We start from the raw sequence: 21,547 nt of genomic DNA on the forward strand, positions 1-21,547 counted from the left end.
GGAACCTAGTGACCACGTTCATGCACCCCGATTGGTGCAATAATTCCACCGAATTTTCCCAGATAAACCAAAACCATGGAGAAGAACGACTTTAGGTGGGGCCTTGGGACGGGGAGTGCTGTCATGATGCCTACCCCCGGGGAACCATATCAAGTCCAGCATCCCCAGAAGCAGGCATCAAGTTATTCCAAGCAAGCCCAACAACCCCTGCTAGGGGCCATTTGGGTGCAGTCCTGGCGTCTATGGCGCCAGGCTCATATGGAGAGTCAGTCCTGGACCCATAGGCGCCAGGCTATTAGATTAACACTTACCTGATGCAGACCATGCTGCAAGAGCTCCAAGCCAAAAGAGGCTTGAAAGGGACTACTTTACCTTGGGACTATTTTTTTACTCGGGTGGGGTCGGGGAGGAATACTTACTTGGGACTACTTTGGAGGCTATTTAAACCACACCTGAAGAGCAGCACACGCTTCGCGTGATTCTGCATCCAGCAGCATAACGCTCACCGTGCCTGCAAGTCTGCATCCAGTCTTCTGCCACGCCCGCCTCGAGTCTGGAGCTCCTAGAAAGAAGGAGAAAGAAGGAGAAAAGGTTAGAACAAGAGCAATACCTTTGATCCTTACCTGAATTCCCCATCCACCGCGCCTTCGAGCTGGAAGAAAGAAGTTATTTTATGCGTGTCGCCTTGCCTGCAGCAGCGCCGCGCTGAACTCACCGGCATTCGCAGCATCTTCTCTATCCACCGCATCTTTTAGCATGTTCCCCTCGCACTCCGGTATCTAAGGGAAACACAAGAACAGCAAGGTGAGCCAAGGGAATAAACAGAGGCAATATTAGTTACCCCCCATAGACTCATCTGATTTTACCACCGTGGGTACTATTCCTCTTCTCGGGTCGGCGCAGCCTCCACCGCATCCTCGCCGTACCCTGGCCCCCAAGGGGAACAAAAGAACAGCAAGGTGAAACAAAGGGACAAACAAGGGGAAACCTCCTCACCACAACAGACTTACCTAATTTTACCACCGGAGGCATTATTCCCCGAGACTTCATACTTTCTCTCAGCACCTGAATAAGGGAGAAAGCAACAGGTTACATACTGACATTATTTTATCGAACTGTGTTGGATAATACAAATCCTTACCTGAATATTATCGGTTGCCACGAGGAACTCTTCGCTAGGGTCAACTGCAACCTGCAAGGAATCGGACAAGAGTGAAAGTCAGACATTTTAACTCTTACTAAATACTTACGGCGTCTTGCCGGAAATCTCAGAGTCAATATAGTTCTGCAACTCACCAAATCCTTCGAACCAGTGAAGCAACTGGTTATCTACGCGCCCCTGCGCTCAATGCAGGATGGAGAGCTCATCTTTCCAAACCATCAGGTGAGACTATAAGAGGGGACATCAAAGGTGATCAGTGGGGAGAACAGCGGGGGTGGGGGGCTTATGCTCAACTCCACGGGTGGTTAATTCCCTTTCTCCATTTGCAGAAGAATACTCCTACGGGCCAAGCAAACTAAGCTAGGTGGGCCAGTCCAGTCCGTCATCTCGGTACTACGCGTCACATTGGTGGAGACCGCAGCTGTCCAGTTCAGATCGACGCCCCTGTGGGAGCCAGGTGAGCGTAACACTAGTTAAACCACACCCGAGAAAGACAACACGATTTGTGTTACTTAGCAGCTTGCAACGTGACGCTCACCGTGTCCAGCTATTCCCTTGAACCTCGAAGAAGCAGAACCTGCAAGGAGACAAAAGGAACATCATTAGCAGCAGCATCTTACCTGCAGTCTTCATCTTTAAACACTTGCAGCTACTGAGAACAGCTTCCTCAAATCTGCCTGCCTCCCGGACAGAACGACTTGAAAGAGGAAGATAGAGGCAACATTAAAGAAAGCAGTAGAGACATTTACAAATTACGAATTGCTCAAAAGGCTTACCCGGCTGGTCGCCTCTCGGCTGGCACCACTCCAGACATTCCACTCACGCTGAAGAACACGGCGACCTACAAGGAAGGAAAACACAGGTTAGCAAAGGGAAGACTTTGCAGCATTGCGCATAGAGTTTACCGCATCATAGCGCTCTTAATGCGCCATCATTTACCAGCGGGGCTCAACCAAGCCAGTTCGCTGCACTGAAGCTCCGCACACCTAAGGGAGAAAAATAGACAGCTTAAACAAAGAAAGGCATGCAGGATAGCAACAAAACTAAAGAACACAAATAAGACCTACCTGAACAATATCAAATGGGTCGGCTTCAGTGAAGTAACTGGACAGCACTCACTCATGAAAGACAACGCACCCCTGCAAAGAAGGCAGGACAGAGAGCACGCATAATTCTACCACAAGGTGAGGAGAGGGCACTAGAGGGACTGAAATCATACGGGGTGGAGGGAGGATACTTACCCCAGTCGGTCAGTCTTGAACACAGTCCTCCTGTATTTTCAGGCAGAACCTTCCCTGCAGACCACATCAGGGCAAAGCTGAGGAGCATATCAACGAGTAACCCGTCTGGGTGGCATCCCTGTGGATATCAGGTGAGCGTAACGCTTGCATGATATACTCACTGGTGAGTGTTTGCCTTTGAAAACCAGGGGGTACAGAATGTCTGACAATGTCAGAACCCACATATGGAATGCGGTCAACAAGATGCTTGATCTCGGCATTATAGAACCCTCTGATAGTCCATGGTCTAGCCCAGTTGTGCTTGTACCAAAGGCGGATCCAAGGAGTTGAGATTTTGCGTGGACTAGAGAGCTCTAAATGTAGTCACAAAGACCGATGCCCATCCTTTACCTAGGACAGATGAGCTGGTGGATAAACTTGGTGCAGCCAAGTACCTCAGCTCATTTGAACTAATCTCAGGCTATTGGCAAATAGCTCTGTCAGACCATGCCAAGGAGAAAACTGCATTCTCCACCCCAGCAGACCTCTACCAGCTTAAGGTAATGTCCTTTGGACTAAAGAATGTACCTGCTACATTTCAGAGGATGGTCAATCAAGTTCTGAATGGGACAGAGGACTTCTGCATGACATACTTGGGTGACATTGCAGTGTTCAGCCATACATGGAACGAACATATTGATCACCTAGGGGATGTTTTGCAGGCTCCTGAACAGGCCCATCTGACCATAAAGGCAAGTAAATGTCAAATTGGTCAGAGTCAAGTGGTCTACCTTGGACATGAGGTAGGAGGAGGTGAAATAAGGCCATTGCCTAGCAAAGTACAGGTTGTACAAAACTGGGCCACCCCTACCACTCAAACCCAAGTGAGAGCCTTCCTAGGTCTCACTGGGTACTACAGGAACTTCATAGAGAACTATGGGTCCATAGCTTCTCCATTGAATGTTATCTCCTCTCCAACATTTCCTAAGAAGGTCAGATGGAATGAGGAGTGCACTCCAGCCTTTGAAGGCCTGAAGAAAGCCTTTTGTCAAGCTCCAGTCCTAAGAGCTCCTGACTACCACCAACCCTTCATTGTACAAACTAATGCTTCAATGCAGGTATACGTGCAGTCCTTACTCAAATGGATGAGAAAGGTAGGGAACATCCCATTTATTTTATCAGCAGGAAGTTAAAGGATCCTGAGACAAGGTGCACAACAATAGAACACAAATATTTTGCTATTGTATGGGCACTGAAGAAGTTTAGACCATACTTGTATGGATCTACTTTTATTACTTCCACCAACCCTTGAGACGGCTGATGCAAATGAAAGGGGAAAACCCTAAACTACTAAGATGGTCAATCTGCCTGCAAGGGTTTGATTTTACCATTGAGCACAGAGCAGGAAGTCACCACCAAAATTCTGATGGTCTCTCTAGGCTATTTATAACCAACTAGAGGTATGAGATCCATTCAGGAGTGGATTAAATCCTCCTATCCCTTAGTCTGGGGGGAGGGCGAGAGTTAGGGAGAATTCTCATTTATGGCTAATTTCCCTTACCTAGTGAGTCCCTCAGCAGCTTTGCTGGATTTCCAGGATTTATTTTTTCCACCTGGTTATTTCCCACTCTTACATGCGTTTTGCCATGTGTATTTCTACTTTTTGTGTGATCTTGGGCTCTGGAGCCACACCACTCCATGAGCCCAACATCTTGGGTGTGTTACACAGCACCTTCAGTACAGTAACACAGGGTTGTCTCTAAGACTTCCCACTGACTCCATTTTTCTGGGTCCGACTACTGTCCCCCAGAAACGGGTAAAGTTGCCATTTACTTTATGTAGTCTTTTAACCTACAGACCCCGTACACCCCATCTTACATGGAGTATTGGAAAGGGTTAACTCGGACCCCTTTTTGTCTGTACCTCCTGGAGCCATGTTTCGCTCCCTTAACACTAAGACATGGCTGGTGTCAGTGGTATCTACCCTAACTTTTCTACCACGATTATACTATATAAACGTGGTACTGTTTTAGGCTATTGTATTAGCCTTGAACATAAACCCGCTTGACCAAATGCTTTTTCGTTTGGCTCCGGTCGGGTTTAATCACATTTCTTTTTGTTAATATCCTTCTTCTGTTTTACTTTGCGCGGCAAACCATGTTGCCTTCTTTGTTTGCCGTCCTTTGGCGGGCTTCTAGGAAGAAGCCCTCCTTTGGCGTCTGGGTGTCTACGTGGGCTGAATGTGAGGGAGGGGTTTAGTAACCCCCTGCACAGGGTCTCCTTGGAGACCTAAGTCACACTTTGTGTCCATTGGCTGAGCTGGTTGTCCGGGCTGAACAACCTCCCTGCTGTGTGATTGACAGCCAGGCTGTGTGAGTGGGGGATTTTGGCATAAAAGGCAGGACTCATGAGCTGGAAGTCAGAGTCGCCACTGGAACTACTAGAACCGACGAGAAGCGGAGAAGAAGACGGCTGATGCAACTCCCGAGTCCCGGTGAAGCCCTGCTGCAGTCCTGAGCTATCTACCCTTCAATGACAGAGAAGATCCAGTCCGGAGTCTTCTTCCCTTGAGCCTGGTGGGATCAACCAGCTCACCTTTCTACAGCCAGAGAATCCTCTCCTGGGTCGAAATTGCTGCATGAAGCTTTAGTGGTCCGGATAGCCATCAGAAGGGCCCTCTCCTGTTTTAAAGGAGCGCACCTTTTATTCACTGTTGCTTTGCTGCTGCTGGCCTCATCCCTGGGTAGTGCAGATCGCTCCAGTCATCCTCCTTATTGTCCCCACGACTGAAGCTTCAGGAACTGTGAGTCTGCAGGAACTACCAGGAACAACTGCCGTGGCAACAGCTTTCTTCATTCAACTAAGTTTCTGTGTCCATTTGGACGTTCTCTACGTCCGACCTTGAGGAATCGGGGTGAACCCTTTTCCTTACCTAAGGCTTGTCCTTTCTTCCTTCCCTCTTATAAGCCTCCCTTTGACGATATCCAAGTACTCCTGGCAACGTTAATCTCGAATTGTTCTAATCGTGTGATCCTCGACAACAGAGCCCTGCTCCATTTGACACTCGCGCAGGCCTATTGACCTTATCTGTCTCTTAGACTACGCCCTGTGCTTCATGTGCCTTGACAAAAGTATTGCCTATGATTTTTATCCCCTTTGCCTTGGATTTTATTCAATGTGCTAAATGTGTTTTGACTGTGGTTACAATTCTCCCCGCGGGTATGCTTTTCTTTTGTAAGACCGAACGGTCATTGCTGTCAAAAAGTGAGCGCTTCTTAACCCCCGGTAACACCTTTTGTTTCACAACACTGGTCTGTCAAATTCTAATGTACTTACCTTGAATTGACCTGAACCAAAATGATTGGTTGTATGTAGTATATTTTAGAGTGTGCTTTTGTTTAATAGAAGTCAAGTGTTTTGTGAACAGATGGTTTAAAAACTTATATTTTTTAACCAGAAACCTTGAGTCAGTGTTTCCTTAAGTCACAGTAATTGTAGTCCTTTGTGTAAATCATATTACTGCTCATTTGCTCTTGAGATAAGTCTGGCTGCTCCGCTACTGCTACCACTATAACTGTGTAGTACGGGTGTGTACCAAAGGTGAAATTGTACCGCCACTTGTAGACTTAATTGTCTGTAGTGTTCCCTAAGGGTACTGCAGAGGATTCTGCTTAACAGCACCCAGTCCTGACTGGCTGGCTGACTGTCCTTTTAGGACAGCCTCTCTGCTGTTTGAGTGACAGCTAGCCTGTGCATGAATGGGAGAAACCTGCCTATAAGGCGAGGGTTTGGGGACTAGAGGCAGAGTCGACCACTCAGAAGAACAGCCTGACAAATAAAGCATGTACGAAGCTTGCTGTATCCTCCTGGACCTTTGAATTGCCCGGTGAAGCCCTGCTGCTGTGTTGAAACTCCTTTTTCTGACCGACAAGAGAAGCTCCGGAAGGGACTACTTCTTCCCTTGGGTTAGTGGGACCAACTACCCCTGAGACAAACTCAATTGGACCATCTTCCCCGACTGGCTGTACTTCTTTGCTGCTGCAGGAACCCAGTGGCAGGGGGCGAGAAATCCATGGTCGAGTGCGATGTCTGCAATCCGGCCAGAAGCTCCAGGAGTCTCCTAAGGACTGTCAAGGGGTTTGACCCATGTTGAATCAATAGACTGGGTAGATGTGGGGATGAGCTGTCGCCGCCCATTATTCTATCCCAGAACAAACTAAATCAACAGACTGGGTAGATGTGGGGATGAGCTGTCGCCGCCCACATTCACGCCAGAATCCAGGAGAACTGCGCAGTTTGCGCACACCAAAATGGTCACCTAATCTGCCACCCACCAGTGCAAAGAAAGGTGGTTATGTTCAAAATCCATTTTTATTGATGTCAAAAAGTTGCTAAAATCATGGGCACAAGACAACTCTAAAGATGCAACCTTCTTGTGGGGGGTTCCACATCACCACTCTACTGTAAGGATGCCATCAAAACAATGTTAAGCAAGGATCCTATACTATCAAGCAAAAGACCACTCTATTGAAATGCATTAATTCAAGATAGATCCCAAAAATGGGTGCAGTACCAGCTTTGTCCACAAACCGGCGCTAGCGGTCTAAACTCTGACAGTAGGACTGTATCTCAGGAGGGCAAGAGGATCCAGCCTAACTGGGACTTCAAATCCTGTTGGTTAATTAACATTCTTAACCACCTGCTGTTCCCAGAGACCATCTGATTCAATTAACAGGCCAAGAGGCTGGGAAACCTTCTCACTCCAGAGACCCACACAACAGCCCAGGATATCACATGACCCTGGTGATTGGGAAGGAGGGGTTTTCCCTTCAGCCTGCCGGACACCACACAATTGACTCTTTCCCTTGAATGGAGTATGTTAATTTTGGGTGTGGACTGTAAACAGAGCTCTGCCTGGGAGCAGGGACATGTGAGCTGACCCACCCAGCTTTGAGGGGCGGGCCAGACTTGAGTGTGGATTCCTATTGCAGCAAATATATGTTTAAGTTAAATGCTTCTAAAATATTGTATTAAGCTCACAAAAATTTGCAATTTGGAGAACCTTAATCCAAGCAATGTACCTACAATTCAAGACTTGATTCAACTTTGTACCATGTTCTGAGGCGAAACCCCGCTATTTATTGATATTACAGACACCGGGTTTATGCTAGAAACCTAGTAAATTACTGGAATGTGTGTAGAAGGAGGGTGTACATTGGTGTAATTTTTGATACAGATGTAAAATTGGTAAACCAATTAAAAAACGAAATTAAGTTGTCATTTTTAATGCAAGCCCCCAGGAAGATCAGAGTCAGACAAGCATGGACCATAAGGAATCTGTAATAGGTACATGTAATTTCAACAAATTGTGTATCTGGCAAATATGTATTTGGATCAGAAATACGTTTGTGTGCACATTGACAAGGGGAGTGTCTTTCTGTAAGCCATAAAGATGACACACAACCCAGCTCCCCAATCAAGGAAGAGAGGAGGAACTGGCCAATGATAAGTTGAGAGAGTTGGGCATGCAGAATTAGCCGACCCACCCACTTTCTAAACACATAAAAAGAGACTGCTGGGACAGTTAGAGACACTCAATTCCCATTTTCTGCGGAACACGCTGACGGACGAATTCACATCCCGAACTCCAGAGTCCTAGACTGACTCCAGCAAGACAGAGATCAGAACTTAGAACTCTGACTCCAGAACTCAAAGCAAAGGCCTAATCCACAATCTGAGTTCTGTTCAGCAGGCCTCAAAACCAACCAAACTATTCAACAGCCGGGCAAGCTGTTTGAATTTTTGCCAAGAACTTCTGCCAGAACCAGAGACCCAGAAGGAAGAATTATCCAGAGACCAGACCCAGATCAGATCGCTGTGCAGTGCCGCTAGCAGAGCTGACCCAGATCCAGTGAGCAGAACCAGGCAGAGACCGTCCTTGGCGAGGGAACCGCAGTCCAATCCTGACCCGATCCGTGACGAAGTCGCATTCCTGTCCAAAATCTAGTGTGAGTACCCAGCTAGCACTGTGCCAAAACCAGTCTCTTAGTTTAAAATAATCTAATCCAAACTATTTTAGCCTATTAGAACTGCCTCCTAGAATCTTGTCATTCTGTCATCCTTAAACCTGAAAACTGTCATCTGTCATTCTGAGCTTTAAAATTTCAAATCTGAAAAACTACCTTTACTAAATCGGCCCTATCTCTGGAACGAGCGAGTTTTAACTGTCATCTTAAAGCTAAGATTCTAAGCTTTCCAACAAACCTAAAACCGACTTGCTACCCCTTATGGTGCCTCCGTAATTGCGCTCGATGCACGCGACTAAATGTGCCCCGATTTGACATTTTGCTTAATTTCAGCCACGTGTCAAAATATTTGTCCTTGCTTTCCTTTGCAAAAATTTGTTTGCAACCTGACAATCATTCATAGAGCATTGCTAAAGTGATCCTGAACTAATACAAAGTAGCTGTCACCCACCCTGAACCTCTAGAGGGAATTAAAATAATTTTAGCATATTTTTCACTTCTTTGCATACCACCTTTAAAGTACTTTGCCTGTGTTTAAAATCATCCCTGTTGCTCTAAGCTTGCTAGGGGGGAACTGAATTATATTTGATTGCATTCCTGAGAACTGTGTGCTTTTCTTCCATCTCTTTACATTGTATAAGGGGGGGGGAGGTTAATTGCTACCAGGGGGAAAAGTGATTGCATTGTTTTGGTTGAAATCATATCAAGTTTATTTTCTGTACTGCATTTTCATTCATCATTGTATTGTCCTTGAAGCCATAAAAGCATTCTCAGTTACTTTATCCTCTCTATATCAACTTCTAAGCCATTAAAAAAGTGTACCACTATAATATTATCCATTGTTGATCAACATCATATTCTCAAGTGTGATATCAAATATTAATTTACTATAAAAGTGTGATAGATATATATTGTTTAATTTTCAAATAAACCTTTTAATTTGCAAAACAAACCTACTTCTTGGCTCAGTGGGGTCAGGGGAATTCTAAGAGAGGGGTGTTATATAAGGGTTGTCATCCTGAGTAAACGAACTGGACATAAAAATATATCAATAAGGGCTTCCATCAGCATCCCAGACTAGGCATTGACTTAGCTGTAGTGTTGAATGAAGTCCTTACAGGACCCTCTAGAAGCAAGACGACTAGAGCTCGAGTCCCCGCACCAGAGTGCAGGACTCAAGGAGTGAAGGAAGCCCAACCGGTGTCCATATCTGCGGTGGTGCTGTTTACTGAGCGCTGAAACCCTGTAGTGCCGCTGATCTAAAAAGAGCCCGTAGCTGCTGCTGCTGCCCTCCAAAGTGCTGCCTCAGGAGTCCTCCAGACATCTTCCTTGTTCCTACGACTGAGGCCCAGGAACCTAGGATCTGCATCACTGCAACCAGACAGAAGCCAGCTGGACCACTCTTCTTCTAACCAAGAGTAATGTTCGGACTTGGGGTACTTACCTCAGTGTCTGTTACTTTGCTCTTCTCAGTTGAAAATTGCAATAGCTATTTTTCTAGAGCCGATTTCAGCTCTACCCCCTGAAGTGCAACAGCATGGGACCCTACAGTGATTTTTCTTCAACAAACTCTAACTTTGTGCAAGACTTTGTTATCTAAGAAGTGCCTTAGCTCCATAGACTGTGCTCCAATTGACTTTGGCTGTCCTGTCTCCCTGCAGACTCTTTTAGTCCATTTGACTTTGATATGTACTGTCACTCAGAGGTGATAACTTGGCTTTAAACTATTATTGCTGGGAAAGGTTTTTGTCTAGACTTCATTGGAAGATTTAAGTGCTCACATGCTCTCAGAACCTGTTTAACCTTGTTCCTTCCCTTAACCTGTCCTATCTGCAAACCGCAGAATCCACAACATGTACTAGTGATGTACAAATGCCATCACTGTCCTAGTTTGTGAAGTCACCTCAGGGTGTAGGAAGCGTGCAAAAAGCATCTCTAAAGAGTATCTACTAGCTTTGTGTTGATTCTGGAAAAATTGTTTAAAGTATATTTGATTGTTATATACATTGCCCTTTTTAAAGAATGCTTATTTAAAAACTACTGTTAAATAAATAGCTATTTTAACTAAAACCTTGAGTGTGTTATTTGAATACTTGTATTTGCGAATTTCTTTGCTACAGCTCTACAGCTCACATTTACACCTCTTGAGATAAGCCTGGCTGCTCAGTCACACTACCCACTTGTGTAGCACAGGCTTTTACCAAAAGGTGGGTTACCTAATACCAAGAGGACAAGGGTTGTGTAGTCTCCCACAGGGATACTACATCAATTCTTGCCTAACAATCACACACAACCATGACCCCTCCATTCATGATGGCAAGTGCCTGTAACAATCGAGGTAAAGTGGATTGCGAGACACCCACCCTATGAAATAGGTGCTGTTGTCCTACCAGCACTCACCTGGCTGCCCATTAATGATCAAAGATATCGTCCCCTGGGGATAATGGACCCGTGTTGATGGCATTAGCCACTGCAGCGAGAACTGCATACACAAGCCTTCTGCATTAACCTCTATTGATTTGTCCAAAGATGCCTCCTCACGATGGGCCAGGTGGCTGGAACATTTTAATAACTACTTCAAAGCAGTGAGGGAAACTAATCTGGGCATGAAGAGCTCCCTACTGCACCACATCGAAGGTGATGATGACCACCACCTGTTCACCTCGCTACCAACACTGGCGATGTAGATGATTATGATGACCACCTGTCTGCACATTTCCAGCCACAAATAAATCCAGATTATGAAAGATTTATCCTTTGCCAATCCACCGAGAAACCTGGGGAATAATTTGATACATTTGACACCATAATTTGCCATCTTGCCAACTCAGACAAACTGGTTGATTCCAATTATGAGATCTGCGCACAGTTAGCTCATCATGCTCCGTGATACACGCATCTCACTCCAGAAGATTCTGAAAATGGCACGTAACCATGATCTGGCTGTCTCCTGTGCCAGAATCTTGGATATGTTGTCTGACAGGCAAGTGGTGGGGTGCGCACATGTGGTGGACTCGGCACGAGTCATGAAGCAAAAGAGGAGTCACACACATCCAAATGGCACCCATCCGAAGGTGCCTGCAGATCACTCCCGAGAAGAGTAGAAGTTAAATTTGTTTGCATCACCAGGAGAGCATCTTGTATGACCGCTCCAAAGTATTTGCCTGACCTCCTGTGCAAATACATCCAAAGGATGTCTGACAGTAAACTTGCCCACAGAACCTTCAAACCTATGAGGTTTGGGGAAAGGATTCTGGAGCAGCAGGGTCTAAAATGTGGAACGCGACCCCCATAGGAACAGAGACTGCAACCAGGCCACCTGAAATTCTGGAAAGGAGTAAAAGGCCTCCTCTTTAGAAAAGAATTTCCAAAAGGCAGCTACCAATTGTCAGGAACAGTCCAATCTGTTACCAGGAACTGGCACCTACTTGATTGTGAAATATTAGGTCTACCAGGTGGGGAGTTTGCTGCTCTGCACATGAACGCTCTTCCAGGTGATCCATCCCAGCCAGTCCTTTGTTCCCCTTTACCCCAAACGTTTCTTTATGGACATGGAAGTATCTTTATAGCAGTGTCACTTTCTAAAACACTAAATAAACAAGCAAATAAATAAATAAATGAAATGTCCCAGTCTTGTGTTAGGTGGACTGGCAGTGCCAGAGTTTCTTTCTGGTATACAAATACCCACGAGTAGCAGTCCCAAATGCGAGCCAGACCTGGGCCGACTTGGCCAAAGTGAAAAAGATACTAACCTGCTCCTTCTTTTGGGTCTTCACACCTATATCCACAGACAAAGCAGCACTTCTGGCATTTTGGGCAGTCATGATCGGTTTTGCACTGTGGCGGGAATATCTGGATACAGTCATATAGGTCTGGACAGGTTCCATATTTCTCTGTAACAAAAAAAATCCATATTTTAAAATATTTTTATTTTGAAAATGAACAGCTTTAAAATAACAGCCTATCCATTGAAATGCTCGTCATTATACAATTGCAAAACAAAATCGTCCGTCGATACTGACATAATATAATAATGTAATACATGTGTCCTTTTTATAACCTTAACACAATTACTGCTTCTTGATTCCACCAATGAAGAGGCCAATGTTGCAAACGTCAGAATGTGTTTAGTTAGGCTGCTGGCATTTATTAACCACACTTCTTCCATTTCAAGCTGGTGGTACTTCCCCTAGAAATGGAGGAATTACCGCTGCAATGTTTACCACCTGTGCTAATTCCTCCAGTCCTCAGTGGAGTACCTTGGGACATAATTATGAGGAACAATAATACATCGTAAAATAGAGATTCTTACTCAGACTACGGCTGCAGTGTCAGTAAATGAGTTAATGGAATTTGTGTAACTTGTAATAAGGTGGACAAGAATAGATTATGTCCTGACCTTGAAGGGGTTCACAAAGAGCTTCTTCATTTCAGACATTGATAATATGGTGAGTTTCCACCTTGCACCAGTCATCTTTCCACTGCATTGAATTACACACCTGACATCTTTTATATATAGATTCATAGAAAACTGAAGAAACAAGGGCAGTCAGTTAATGGCATTAAGAGCTTTCGTGTACTAGACTTGACCAAAACTAAAATAGGAGCTCAAAGATCTTGAAGACTTAAAAGTGCTGTGTACAGGATTACCGCATGGAAATTACCACCAAATACAGACATGATAAAAAGCAAATGCAGAGATTGGATCAGGAATTTGGAATCTGAATCCAGTTCAAGGAGATCCACTTTTGAGTCACACAAACACCTCAATGACAAACCTCTCAGCCAGAGTCAGCTACCTGCAATCAGTGCTCCCAATTGCTCCATTATTAACATTGTTTCCAAACATACACTCTTCACTGCATACTTTCCTCTGACATACACAACCTCTAAGTCTAGCACTTTGGAAGTTGCCTTTGATATTTGGTGGGATAGATGTTCCTAAATGTAAGAAACGCATCTCAGCGTTCGTGGCTGGCCACAGCTATACAATGATTCATGTTACTGTTAAGGCAGAACCATCATAGAATTCCGATTTGAAACCTAAAGCATGGATTACTACAGAGGACCACCTGGAACAGAGAAGGGCCTGCTCAATGACTTCTTACAGGATTTCTAAATGGAGGTCTCCTCGAAATTGGAGATAGACAAAACTTCTTTACCAAATCCCCAGTTGGGTCAACCATGCAATGAAGGTCCATGAAAAGATGGTAGTTTGACAAGCCTTACTATCATTAAAAGTCCTGTGCTTCAAAAAGTGGTGATAGTGGTTTCTAATCAGGTGAGCCTGTCGGCCAACAGGTGGACTAAGTGAATCAATGACATCCATATATAGATGTCACATATACACAATTTCTGCTGTGCAGCTCCTATTGAAACGTCAGCAGTTGATAGACAGCATTGCCACCTTTAACTAAAAGTCAATGTCATCAAAGAAAGACATGCTAAAAACAACCTGTATGTACTTTCCTTTACATGTCTACTGGCCTTAGGAAAATCAGATGAATAATTTACAGTTGTCAATTGACACAACTGACTTTAGTAGCACCAAAGGTACTACTCGGAGAGAGTATAACATACATCTAAATAATGTATAATCCTACAATTCCTTGGAACCGGCACCTTCCAGCACTCTGTGGCCGTGATGCACGGCATTGGCACAGCCTACATTCTGCGCAGTGCTGGGCCAGGTGCTTGAAGCCTTCCGGCGTCAAGTGCAATGCCATATCTCAGTGCCTACCACCCCACCCCAGGTCAATGTCATGAAGGCATAGTTCTATGCCATTGCCAAAATGCCAAATGTGATCGATGCCCTGAACTATACCCATGTTGCACTGTGGCCCTCCAGGCCCACGAAGCAGCGTGACGGTACCGCAAGCACTACCCCTCCCTGAATGTGCAGGTGACCTGCTACCCCAACCTGTACACACCCACTGCTGTGTCAGCTACTGTGGTTCCACCCACAATGCCATGGTCCTATGGAACAGCACACTGTCAGGATACATGGAGAGGCACAGAGGACAACAGACCTGGATAGGGGGTGAGTGGAAATGCCAGCACACATGCGCTGTGAAGCACATGCCAAAATGGGGGGCAGGGATGCAAATGACTACACAAAGGGTAGCATGACAAGTGAATGCGAAATCCGTACTTGACCATCTCCCACACCAACGTCACAGTACAGGCCAGGGAGTATGCACATGTCGTACTTACCTGAATGGAGAATCTGATGTACACATACACGAGCTACTATAAACACCAACATGACTACAGGTACCACAATGCAACATGCCCTTACCAAGCATTGCTGACAAATGGCCACATCACCTCACAAAACAACAACCCTGTCAGTACCACAGCCATGTACCCATGTGCGCGGTGCCCACAATGGCAAGCCTGTTGCCCCAGATGATCAGGGAGTGCCCATGGGAAATCCAGCATGCCACAAGCACAGTGGAAATACACTGCCACATGACAGCCACCATGTCAGCTGCACATGTTACCGTCAAACACCTTACGTAACATATGCTGCAAGGGAACAGAGTGCATGTAAAGCGGAATCAATGCATGACACAAGTGACACTGCATGTATAGACATAGAATAGACACCTGCTGTGAAATGAAGGTCCATTTGCAGGCACAAGTAGTCCATTGACCTGCTAGTGTGCAAGTTCACCCCCACACCTTACACCATGACTAATGCCTGTGCCTCCCCCCATGCAGGTAACTTCCGGATTCCCACACCTGACCTGGGTAATGACCCCTGTGCGTGATCCACAAACACTGCAGGATAATGCCTACAACCACGCTCACAGCAGGACCTGTGTGTGCATCGTGTGTGCCTTTCGGCCTCCTGAAGCCAGGTCTTCGCTGCCTCGACCGTACCAGTGGAGCCCTGATGTACGCTCCAGAGAAAGTGGGGAATATTGTGCATGTGTAGGCCATGCTGCACAATATCTGCCTAAAGAGAAATATTCTGCTACCCCCTGATGTGGGCATGCCACCCCCAGAGGAAGAGAAAGCAGTTCCTATAGCAGAGGCAAATGCACGCATTGTCAGAGATGACGTGAGGGATGGGAGAGTGACACACCAGGGACTGATAGACAATTTCCTTTGACACTTTCACATGGCATGAGCCATGCACGACTGTGTGACACCACCTCAATCAATAAACACGACAATGACACAAACAGAATGTCCTCACATTGATGAAATTCAACGGTTTTTATGGAATGAAGTGCCCCAACTATCGCCCCTCCCTGCTCCAACCACCAACTCCCCATCACACTATCCCTCCTTACCCCTCCAACCACCAACTCCCCATAACACTATCCCCCTCACCCCTCCAACCACCAACTCCCCAGCATGGCCACTCATGGCATTTAGTGTCTCAGAGTCCTTTACAACCGAGGCCTCTTCCCCCACTGCCAGCCCCGGTCGATTTTGGTTGCAGAATGTGCTCTTGCTGACACCTTGGTGTGCCCTGCTGTGACCCTTCTGTGGGAAAGGTTGATGTGGAAGGGATGGAGTCTTGCCCCAGGTTTTGTTGGCATTGCACCTCTGTGCTCTGCCGGATGGCCTTTGCCATTGCAGAGACACCTTCAGTCATCTCCCTGACCCTCTGGGCGTAGTGTCAGGGCGCCCATATTGGTGGTTGTCTCAACTCTGTTCTGAGTGATGGCACGCACAGTCATGCGGGTGGCCCTTGAATGCTGTCCCAAATGGCCTGACGGTGTTCGGAGTACATGTGGCCAATTGCCTCCATCTCCGTCTGTCTGCGCTCCATCTCCTCAAGCCTCTACAACAGCATGCTGCGAGTAGGGGTGCGCTGCGTGGGAGAGGGACTGTACACTGGTTGTGGTTTGAATTCAGGAGAGCCATAAGAGGGTGTGTCAGCATCCGGCTCAGGTGACTGTGAATGCTGGTGGGGTGAGGGGGTCCCCGGGATCTGGGGATGCTGGCGGCGCGGTGGTTCTCCAGGGTCTGTGGACGCTGGTGGCATGGGTGACTCTTCAGGCTCTGTGGATGCTGCCAGCAAGGGGGTCCCTCTGGGGTCTGTGGCCCTTCCGCATGTGGTGACACTGGGCTGGTGTCCTCCTGTGACTCCATAGTCGCCCTGCCAGCAGAAGTGGCCTCTGTGTCTGAGTCTCCAGCTGCGGCAGTGGGTGCACTGTGCCTTGTGCTGTTCCTGGTGGCCTGTGGTGCAGAGGTTGGCTTGGCCCTGCTGTGATGCGGTGTTACACGGTGGGACATCTGCCTATGTGTAGTGTGATTGGCCATATGCAGGGTGGTGGTGGTGGTGGCAGACCTTGAGGGCCTGGATGCACTGCTCCCAGATAAGCCTGCTACCTCTTCCTCCTCTGATGCCTATGGCGATGCGCGAGTGCCTGCTGGGGACATAGGAAAAGTCATCAAGTATGGTTCGACCACGTATGTTGGCATGCAAGACACATTTGCTATGGTACAGGGTGTGACCCCACACATATGAGAGTTTGCATGTGGGCCCAGCATCATGGGGCTGCTTGTAGAAATGAGTGTGTGACACATGTCCAGTTGGTCTTTGGCCTGTGTGTGGGGAGGGCAGAATGTCCATGCTGGGGCAGCTGACGTCTGGCATGCATGCTTTTGGCCCTTCATGCACCCACATAACCTCCCGGGTGTTACTGACATGGTGGGGGTGGTCACTTAGTCCATGGCACTGGCATGGCTCTATGGGGAGCAGCTGTGCAGCCAGAAAGGCTTCACTGTGATGCACAGTGATTGGCATGCTGGGCACAGGTCTGTGTGGGGGATGTGGACTTCCCTGTGGCTTGTCTGCTATTCCAAAATGGGGCAGGCCAACTGGGCCCGCGACAAGCTGGCATGACTACTGCACCGTGTTGTGGTCACTCACGCATTTCAATCCCGCTGGCACAGGGTGCGCCAGTATGGGTGTTGTGTGCATGGCATTTGGTTAGGTTACTTGCCATCCCTTCCCACTGCTGTGACACTCAGGGGTGCCCTTGGTGTCCTGCCTCATGGATGCTGTGGATGGTGGCTGTTGTGTCACCACGTCACTCTGCCCTGTTGGCATGCCCAGTTTCCAGGTCTGCTGACATGTGTCCCTGTCCCCCGGGGCATTTTATGCTGGGCTGTCATATGTGAATGCACATGTGTTGGGAGGGGTTGACTCACCTCCTGCCTCTGGCTGCTGGCACCCGCCTCTGCAATGCTGACTCCCTCTATTCCTTCTATGTCCAGCACCGTACTGCACTTTTCCTCTCAGGTGGTGAGGACCAGTGGTTCCGCAGTGCCTCCTCCAATAGCCAGGGACTCAAGGCAGTGTTGGGACAGCAGTCCCTGCACCCTGACCCTCAGGTCGTTCCACCGCTTGCAGCAGTCCTCTCCATCACAGGGTACACTTGCCACTGCTGTCACCCTCCGGCTGACAGCATGCCAGATGGCTGTGCTATGCTGCCCAGTGGTCTTCTGCTGCCGACTGCCATAAAGTTTGTTGCAGTGGTCAATGGCCTCATCTGTGAGGACCATCAGCTGCCGTCTTGCCTCTGATGCTCTCCTGAGACATTCTGGCTACTTTACAGGACCGGATGGCTGCAGGAAGTGGAAATATTTGATGGATTGTTTTTTTCAAAATGGCTGCCGCAATGCTTCCCGTTCTGGCAATGATGCAATTTCCACAGGCGCTGTGAGGAGATGATAGCGCTGTGTTCACCGGCAGTACTGCGAGGAGCGCTGTTTTTTTTCGCCATAGCCCCTATTTTGGCACAATTTCTGCCGGGCGCTAATAGTGCAACCACCAGAATCTGGGGCACATTCACACCAGGTTGTGATGCAGTGCTAATAGCGCTGCATGACCCAGCATTAACGCTATTTCCACTCATCGAAATTGCACCAGATTACCGCAGGACTAGTGATGATGCCCACAGTGTCACAAAAGGATTTTTCTTTGGTATAACAGATCTTATGCTACGGCAGTTAGGCAAGAATTAATGTAGTGACCCTGTGGCAGACTAAACAACACTGTCTTCTTGGTATTAAGTAACCAACCTTTTGGTATAGGCCTGTACTGCACAAGTTGGTAGTGTGACTGAGCAGCCAGGCATATCTCAAGAGGGGAAAATGTGAGCTGTAGAGCTGTAGCAATGAAATCCACAAATCCAAGTAGCAAGTAACCCTTTCACTCAAGGTTTTAGTTATAAATAATGATTTATGTATTTAACAGTTGTTTTCAAATAAGCATTCTTTAAAAACGGCAATATATGTAACAATCAAATATACTTTAAAATACTTTTCCAGAATCAACACAAAGCTAGTAGATACTCTTTAGAGATGCTTTTTACACACTTCCTACACCCTGAGGTGACTTCACTAACTAGGGAATCTTACAAAAATGTCAACCTGGGAATTGCGACGGATGAAAATGCCGACTTTCTTTTTAAACCCCACCTTACACCACATATATATGTGGGGGGGTTAGAGTATAATATTAATATGGGGGTGGTGCGGGGGGTCTATATATGTGGTGTAAAGGGTGAAAACAAATGACGGCATTTTTGGCCATCGCAATAATCACATAGGTCCCTAACTAGGACAGTAATGGCATTTATATACCATTAGTTCACTTTGTAGATTCTGAGGTTTTCAGAAAGGAATAGTTAACAAGGTCATACAGGTTCTCAGAGCATGTGAGCACTTAAATCTTCCAATGATGTCTATATAAAAACCTTTCCCAGCAATGCTAGTTTAAAACCAAGTTATCACCTCTCATGGACATTAAATATCAAAGTCAAATGGGCTAGACAAGTCTGTAGGGAGCCAGGACAACACAAGTCAATTGGAGCACAGTCTATGGAGCTGAGGCACTTCTTAGATAACAAAGTCTTGCAGAAAGTTAGAGAGTTTGTTGAAGAAAAACCACTGTAGGGTCACATGCTGTTACACTTCAGGGGGTAGAGCTGAAATCAACTTAAGCAAAGTAGCTACTGCAAGTCTTAACTGAGAAGAGCAAAGCTAAGGACACTGAGGCAAGTACCCCAAGTCTGAACAGTACCTTTGATTAGAAGAAGAGTGGTCAAGCTGGCTTCTGTCTGGTTGCAGTGATGCAGACCCTGGGTTTCTGGGTCTCAGTCATGGGGACAAGAGGGAGGACATCTGGAGGACTCCTGCGGCAGCAATTTGGAGGTTGGCACAGCTACTGGCTCCTTTCAGATCAGCGGCACTTCACGGCTTCAGCGCTCGGTAAACAGCACCACCGTGGATCTTGGACACTGGTTGGGCTTCCTTCACTCCTTGAGTCCTGCACTCTGGCGAGGGGACTCGAGCTCTGGTCATCCTGCTACAGGAGGGTCCAGGGGAGACTCCTGGAGCTACTGGCGGGATTGCAGACATTGACCTCGACTTCAGATTTCTCGACCCTGGCACTCGGTTCCTGCAGCAGCAAACAAGTACAGCCAGTTGGGGAAGATGGTCCATTGGAGTTAGTCTCTGGGTTAGTTGGTCCCATTAACGCAAGGGAAGAAGTAGCCTCTTCCAGAGCTTCTCTTGAAAAAGGAGTTCCAGCACAGCAGCAGGGCTTCACTGGGCAATTCAAAGGTCCAGGAGGATACAGCAAGCTTCGATCATGTTTTTTCGTCGGGTTGATCTTCCCAGTGGTCGACTCTGCCTCTAGTCACAAAACCCTCACCTTTTAAGCAGGTTTCATTAATTCATGCACAGCCTAGCTGTCAATCAAACAGCAGGGTGGGTGTCCTGAAAGGACAGCCAGCCAATCAGGACTGGGTGCATTCAAGCATTCCTAAAGACAAAGGACAGGGGAGTTTAATGAACCTCCCTCACTTCCTGCCCTTCCAGACACACTGGATCCAGAGGCGGATTTCAGTATCGAAGCCCACCAAAGGCAAAATAAAAAGAGGGCTCAAACCTGGCTTGGTGCGCAGAGTAAAACCCAGGAAAGACCTCACAAGTAGAAAATGGTGAAAAAAGAAGACTGGGGCCATTTTGACAAAATGGTCACCCATGGGTGGTATACTGCAGCTGATAATTCAGCCTGCGGTAAAAAAGCACAATGGTAGTGTGAAAGAGAGTCACCACACAGGAACATCTTTTTATGCTTGTTTATTAGAAGTACTGCTTTACAGTTACCCCCAGCACAGCCTCTCACCTTATACAGAAACGCATGGCTATTTCTGGAATCTATTCAATACTAAACACTCCATTACATTGTTACCTACATCACTCACTGACCTCACCTATGAACATTCTAATGCATATACTATATACATAAGCTACATTATAACACATCTCCCTTCCTTATCCAACGCAAACCCTCTTCACAATTGCAATTCTGTTCTTGTTCCAAACTTGATCACCACTTACTCTGACAGCACCGTTCATCACCGCTACCATCTGAACTGGATCAGAATACAACACATTTACTTCCCTTTTAATCAAACCCTTTTTATCCTCAACCAATCTCCACATTCCACCCTTAACTCATTCTTACCTCTTCTCATATGTTCTCTCATCACATACTACCCTTTCTTCTCTTTCAACTTGTTCCTCGACTCATCAACCACACAATCCGACTCTCTTTCTCTTCCCAACCAAGATGGGCTTACCTCGGTATTAGTCTTACGCCCCCTCATCAGCTCAAATGGAAATACCTCTGTTGTAGCATGTGGAGACATCCTCAACACATAGAATTTTTCCTGGATTGCCACCTTTCTATCCATACCACAAGCACCAGCCATTCTAATTGCTTCCATGATGCACCTATTCATTCTCTCAACCAAACAATTTCCCTCAGGATGATACAATGCCGATCGCTTATGCTTCATACCAATTTTTTTGACATATCCCTTGAAACACGCACCAGTGAATTGAGTGCCATTGTCTGTCAAAATACTTCTAGGAATTCCCTCCCTCGCAAAATATATATTGCAAGAATTCCACAATGTCTTCCCCGCAAACTTCCTTAACCGCATTGAACTCACACCTCTGTGACAGTAAATCTACCAACACCAAAATGTACCTACTCTGGCCAAAACCCATCTCAACAGTATGTAGGCTTTCTATTGTAACATCGTCCCACACTTTCTGTGGCAAATCGGATTCAATAATTGGTTTTCCTTTTGCCACTA

At 46.6% G+C, this 21,547-nt stretch overlaps 1 protein-coding gene across 1 annotated transcript in view; it reads right to left on the minus strand.

The window, feature by feature from the left end:
* The window catches only part of LOC138452783 (WAP four-disulfide core domain protein 3-like), a 253,499-nt gene that overhangs the window by 113,884 nt on the left and 118,068 nt on the right, over positions 1-21,547 (minus strand). The window contains exon 5 of the mRNA XM_069605123.1: positions 12,161-12,301. Within this exon, the coding sequence (XP_069461224.1) occupies positions 12,161-12,301 (141 nt within the window). The remainder of the gene's footprint in view (positions 1-12,160; positions 12,302-21,547) is intronic.

Source organism: Ambystoma mexicanum, chromosome 4p (genome assembly GCF_040938575.1).
Source record: "Ambystoma mexicanum isolate Mex_15411 chromosome 4p, UKY_AmexF1_1, whole genome shotgun sequence".
Lineage (NCBI taxonomy): Eukaryota > Metazoa > Chordata > Amphibia > Caudata > Ambystomatidae > Ambystoma > Ambystoma mexicanum.